The sequence below is a fragment of the Astatotilapia calliptera genome, chromosome 18 (genome assembly GCF_900246225.1).
Source record: "Astatotilapia calliptera chromosome 18, fAstCal1.2, whole genome shotgun sequence".
In the NCBI taxonomy this organism is placed as follows: Eukaryota; Metazoa; Chordata; class Actinopteri; order Cichliformes; family Cichlidae; genus Astatotilapia; species Astatotilapia calliptera.
The window spans coordinates 27,451,951-27,457,950 of NC_039319.1; the positions used below are offsets into that span (position 1 = coordinate 27,451,951).

The following is a 6,000-nucleotide window of genomic DNA, read 5'->3' on the forward strand; positions in this document are numbered from 1 at the left end:
AGTGATTTTACACACAACACGGTTGTTGGCGCCAGACAGTTTTCTGTGTATTTCAAACTGCTACAAAATCATCTCATGGATTTACAGAAAACGGTCTGACAGAGAGAGTTTTCATTTCTGCTGTGACTGGGTCAGAGCTTGGTGTAAACAGCATGAAAGCATGGATCCATCCTGCCTTCCAGCAACAGTTCAAGCTGCTGGTGTTAAAATCGCGCCCCTTAGTAACACCTGAGCATTGTTGAAATCCCGCAGCCTAACTGTGTATGGAACATTGTCCATGCCCATCCCTTTATGATTGCAATATGGTAATAAAGGGCGTCAAGGGTGGAGAGCTATAAATACAGCTCTTGCCCTTCATGCTTGACGGTGGGAACAAACACTCCGATGGTGCTTGGAATTCTATATCATCGATTAAAAAACTAAGATAGTCAAATTGATGATTTGAGAAAGTGTCCTTGTTCAAATGACACATTGTTCTGAACCTAAAGTTCTATGCAAATGTAACATTTCTGTAAAAACTGGCACCTCCATAGAGCGGCTCTTAAAATAATTTATCTGAAAATCAAATCTTTTGGAAAGCTACGAGAACGTGTGTCTTTTCCCGATACCAACCTTGCTTTCATATTTTCAAATATTTGCAATTACCCAACCAGGTACTCCGTTTTCCCTATTTGAAGATTTTGATTTTACAGATTTTTGAAATAATGCACTCACTGAAATATATTGTGACTCCATAACAGGCATCTGTTTCACGCATTCTGTTCAATGACTAACCATTAATGAATGAAACTTTATAAGTTATAAAACATGAATCTTTAGCTAAAATGGCAGTTTTTGTAATGAATCCCTTAATGCTGACAGTTTTATGTCTGACCAGTACAGCTCTGTTCCTAAACAGACTGCTGAGGATCAGCTTTGCAGAGTGTAGCTGCTCCCCTACTCACTTGAACACTGCGGTCCTGTTGTGAGCTGATTTTTTTCTTGATCCTAACAAAACAAAGAATTTCCAGAGTAGCAGACATGAAGCAACGTGAAACTTTATTGAAAACTCTTTGTTCTTGTTTGCTTTTTGATACAGAGAAAAAATAAAGAGAAGGGGTGATAGGAGTCTTAAAGACAATCAGTCAGTTGCTGGGAGACTGACGCAGAAACAGAAACAGCACAGAGCTTTGAAGAGTTTTTGGAGGAAACCTTTTTCTTTCTTCTTGGTTTTAAGGTCTTCACAGCTCTCTGCAGTATTGGTAACTGGTATAAGTGGTTCACACATGGATGATGTTTCTGAAGGGTGTTCCTCACTGGCTTGAACCTCAGACAAAAATGGAGATTCAGCAGAGGCTGATAGAGAACCTGGTGTTACCATGTCATCGTTAATTTCTGGACTTGTTGATTCTTCCTCAGTTCCAGTAATGTTTAAGTCGTACTGATCTCTTGTTGGGCATTGAGCAGCTTGTGTGTGATGAACTGGCTCGTTGGGGATCTGGGGCTGCAAGATCTTACAAATGTGGTTTGTTGCTACACCAGCAATTGTGGTGAGCAGGGTAGTGTGGTTTGCAGTGTTGCTGAGCACAGTGTCGTCTGGGTGTTTCTCTCTAATTTCTGCCAAGATGGTTTGGACCATGTCATCTTGCATGGAGCGAGAGAAGATGGCCTTGCTTTCCTTTGCTCTGGGAGTGTTGGAGAGTTGATCCAGAGTGGCTTTCGTAACACAGGTGGAGAGCTCGCTCAGACTCTGAGATGCCAGGTTCAAAAGGGGGTAAGGAGGATGCTCCCAGAAGCCTTGCAGGACTCTGGGAACTACCTCTATCCCTACTTCTTGGGGGCTTAGCAGTCTGGAGGTCTGTGTTTCCTGCAGCTTCTCTTTAAGGATCTCAAGGTATTTGTTGAACATGCTGAGGAGTTTAGGCGTTCTGTAGATTAAAGTTATAAGTATTCAGATATATTGAGACACTGTAGCTGAATTTTACATAACTGTATGTCAAATGGGACTCACTGAAATTTGGGAGGTATGGCCTCTGGATATTTGAGGAGCAGCCGAGCCTGTAGCTCAATGTCCTTCATTTTATTAATAATGTTCACTGCCCACACCTGAAACAAATCAAATCAAAACAAAACAAAAGAAGAAAAACACATATAAAGTGCATTTCTGTTGTTAATGAAAATTCTTTTTAAAAATCTACAAATTACTATAAGGTCCATGAGTTTTCTTGTCTTACCAGTTTCAGAAGACCTTTGGTTTCATTTTCTTCCAATTTCTCAATGTCAAACTCCCAAAGTCTTAAAATGGACACAAAGCAGGTTTTATCTCAGCATCATCACAAACAGACGTTCATCTATGGTCTGTTGGTGTCACAGTAACTCACCGCTCTCTCAGTGTTTTTTTGTTCTCCTCCATTAAAAGGTTGATCATATCTTCAGCAGTTATATGAGGTGGTATCTGATTTTCCTGCTGAAGTCCAAGGAATGCCATCATCACTGCAATCTAAAAATAAAGAGACATTTAATCATGAGCACTAAAAAAAAATCAAAATTTACCAGATATTTTACGCCAGTTGGTTCTTACCTGAGTCTTGTAGCTTTGAGGGTGCCAGCAGGTCTTTAAAGCTGTGTTGTACTCAGGTGTGTCAAACAACACCTGTCAAAGCAACAAGAAGTTACTCATTATTAGTTAACTTGATTCATTGTATTTTTTAAAAATACACCAAATTCTTCATACTGTTCAAATGCAGTAAAATTAAAGACTCTCACATACCCCAGTAGGTTTGTAGACTCCAATACTTTCCTCCATTAAAATGTTGTTGCTGAGTATAGCAAAAATGGTCAAATACAATGTGAGCACTTAGCTAAAAGGTCAAGATGAAAATGGTTGTTTCTCCTGCACAAATGAAGTTTGTTATGATTGAAGCAGAATTCTAGAACTGTCATACACATCGCAGCAGGTCACTATGGTGACACCATGCAACTTTCATGTTGTTAAGTACTATCATATTTGTGTTTATTTTACTACACTTTGTTTTCTGAATAAATAAAGTGTAGGCTATAGCCATCCTTAAGTTGCTGCAGTGAAAAGATGCATGCAAGTCGTCATTCAGAAAAAAGGGAAGGAAAAACAACCTGAACCATCATGTTAATTCATATTATTTGCCTGCTTATCTCCATTTTCTCATTGTAGATGTCAACTTATAAGGTTTCTTTAAAGCACTGGGTTATGAGTTGTGGAGAGGAATGATGCATGCATTTGAAGCGTGACAGCACCGGCCCTTAAACAGCCAAGAGGGAGAGATCTTTGTGTGTTCTGTAGTGGGATTGTCACGATACTAAAATATGAATTACCAGGTAAATTATACCATTTTTGATACCACTGGAAAACGTTTTACCCCATCCCACAAGAACAAAGGTTATGGTGAAGAAGTCATATTTAAAACAAGTTGTTAATTTTCAACGAATGTTCAAAGATTTAATAAAATAAGAATTTAAGATCAGTTAAGTTTAGATGGTCTTGATGCATTCTCAATCATCCAGGTAAGTAAATCTCCAAAAGTTGATTCTGTTCATCTGGACGTAGCGTTTTGTGAGAGAAACATTTAGATGGTTTATACATTTTACATATTATTTAGACAATTTCATTAATGACCATTAGTTATAGTGATATAAAGACATCACTATAGATGACATTTTAATAAATTACTGTGAAAGGAGAAAAGTTAAAGTTCATTTTCCACATTCCACATCTGCCTGCAGCCTGTTTTTTATCCACGACTCACACGGCTCCGCCTCAGTCTCCAGCTCTTCTAATTCTTCTAGGCAGGTCTGATTCTGCTCTGGATTTCACTTTTTATTTGCTTGTATTACGTCTTCACACTCTGGGCTCTCAGTTTCCGCGGCTGCTCTGCACAACCACAAACCTGCTCGGTTCTTCACCCGTGTCACAGTCCTGGGTCAGTTGACCCAGTGTTTTGAGATTTTGGGGGCTTTCCAGTTTTTCTTTATGTATTATGAGATATTTGGGATGTGTAATGTTTGTATTATTTCTTCTACTCATCCCATTTATGTGTTTAGTCTTGTTCTCTCTCTCGCAAATTGCTCTAGAGCTCAGCTCTCCCCTAGTGTTCGATCCTCGTGTCTGTTGCTCTTTTGTCTGTCAAGTTTGTGTATCACATCCTGGTTTCAGTATTCTGTCACCTCCTGTTTTATTGTGACAGTCCCCCATCTCGTGTGCGTTATGATCTGTTTTACTTCCCATGTCTCATTAAAATAAACATCTTCCCTAATCACCTTTTTGTGTATGTATTGTTTTTTTCTCCCATGTTCACTGTCAGGATGTTGAGTCACCATCCCTCCTAGATGTCTCCTCGGTCCAGTGTTCCTAGCCCTTGTGTTGTTCCACGTTTACTTTTCAGTAGATGATAGTTTTCAATTTCCTTTCTTGTGTGTTATGTAAGGCTCACTTTCAGTTCACCATGGTCTGCTGAGTGTGTCTGCATTTGGCCCCTCTCGTTCCTCGTACACCCTTATACATGACAGTTCTGAATGTTAACTACTTCAGCTGTTAATGAGGGGAGGAGCTGTGTTCCTGTCTGTGAAGCTGTGCTAGTTTGGTTTCTTCGTGCCTATGAAGCAGACCATTTTTCAAACCAGGATCTAGTGCTGAGACGGTGAGGTCTGCAGCTGTGCCAGCCATGCTCCAGCTTCCCCCCACAGTCCAAAAATATGCATGTTAGGTTCATGCCTATGGTGTGAATGGTTATCTGTCTCTATGTATTGCTCCTGTAATAGACTGGTGAACTTTTCAGAGTGTGCTGTAACAGCCCCCCTGCTAGTCTAAATTGAAAAAGTGGTTAAGAAAATGCATGTATGGATAATATATTGTGTGTACCATACACTGGCACTGTGGGCTGTATCAGGGACAGGAGGAGTGTGGTGGACAGCTTTGTTGAGTGGTGTGAGCTAAACCATCTACAACTTAACATCACAAAGACAAAGGAACTGATCATGGACTTCAGGAGGCATGCTCCTCCTCCTCCCCCTGTCACCATCAGAGGGGCTGACGTGGTGGGTACACATTGACTGTAAACTGGACTGGTCCAAGAACACCAGTGCTGTCTTTAAGAAAGGGCAGAGTCGGCTGTTCCTACTGAGGTGGCTCAGGTCTTTCAACGTTTGTGGGAAATGCTGACCATGTTCTATCACTCTGTGGTAAACAGCGCTGTGTTCTTTGTGCCGGGGCAGCTGATGCCAACAGGCTGAACAAGCTGATTATAAAGGCTGGTTCTGTCCTGCGTGTCAGACTGGAGAACCAGGTGGAGGTGTCTGAGAGGAGAATACTAAAAAAGCTTCTCTGTGTCATGGACAACCCCTTCCATCCCATGCACGCCTCCATGATGGACCATCGGAGCACACGCAGCAAAAGACTCATCGCCCCTAAATGCAGAACTGACCGCCACAGGAAATCCTTTCTACCCATGGCAATAAGGCTGTCCAACTCTTCTTTTGTTTTACCTGATATAGTTACATCATTACTTGTTAGAGTTATTTTGATACTATATTTGCACTATCCTACTGTATATTACCTTATCCTACAATTCTTATAGTATATTATTGTATATCTTTATTCCTCTTGCTTTATTCTCTTGCTTTATTGAGCATGTGTCTTGTCTTATCTTATCTTGTCTTATATAACAAAGTAAAATATTTCAAAGCAAAAACAGAAAAGGCTCAGTATTACACTATAAAGTGTATTACACAGTATGGTGCACTAAAGTAACTTAGTGTGTGTGAAGAGTTGTGATAGTCAGTGCAGGTTGAAATAAACTCGATGTGAAAGAACAGATTGGAGGTATGGAGAGAGAGCAGTCGACCGCTTTTACTTTATTTTATTTTATCACATTTGAAAAAAAGTATTAACACAGAAGCAATTTTTGTTTCTTTGTTTCATTTCTTTTATTTGTGGGAAACAACTGGATTTGTGTTATATAACATGCCGCCCATGAAATTTAAATTTGG

At 40.0% G+C, this 6,000-nt stretch overlaps 1 protein-coding gene across 1 annotated transcript; it reads right to left on the bottom strand.

The window, feature by feature from the left end:
* Positions 1–1,036: 1,036 nt before the first annotated feature.
* Positions 1,037–2,884, bottom strand: LOC113011216 (uncharacterized). Its single transcript, XM_026150657.1, has 6 exons — positions 2,750–2,884; positions 2,561–2,632; positions 2,361–2,479; positions 2,214–2,274; positions 1,991–2,085; positions 1,037–1,907 (listed from the first exon to the last, which is right to left on the bottom strand). Exons 1-6 carry the CDS (start codon positions 2,783–2,785, stop codon positions 1,121–1,123), a joined length of 1,170 nt encoding a protein of 389 aa, XP_026006442.1. The 5' UTR covers positions 2,786–2,884; the 3' UTR covers positions 1,037–1,120.
* Between the last annotated feature and the right edge of the window lie 3,116 nt (positions 2,885–6,000).

What these genes read in the sequence shown, in the direction of transcription:
- LOC113011216 (XM_026150657.1), bottom strand. Translation starts at nt 2,785, where the DNA reads ATGGAGGAAAGTATTGGAGTCTACAAACCTACTGGG. An exon ending in AAAAAAACACTGAGAGAGCG is followed by an intron (nt 2,275 to 2,360) that starts GTGAGTTACTGT and finishes GTCCATTTTAAG; the next exon opens with ACTTTGGGAGTTTGACATTG. An exon ending in CCAAAGGTCTTCTGAAACTG is followed by an intron (nt 2,086 to 2,213) that starts GTAAGACAAGAA and finishes GATTTGTTTCAG; the next exon opens with GTGTGGGCAGTGAACATTAT.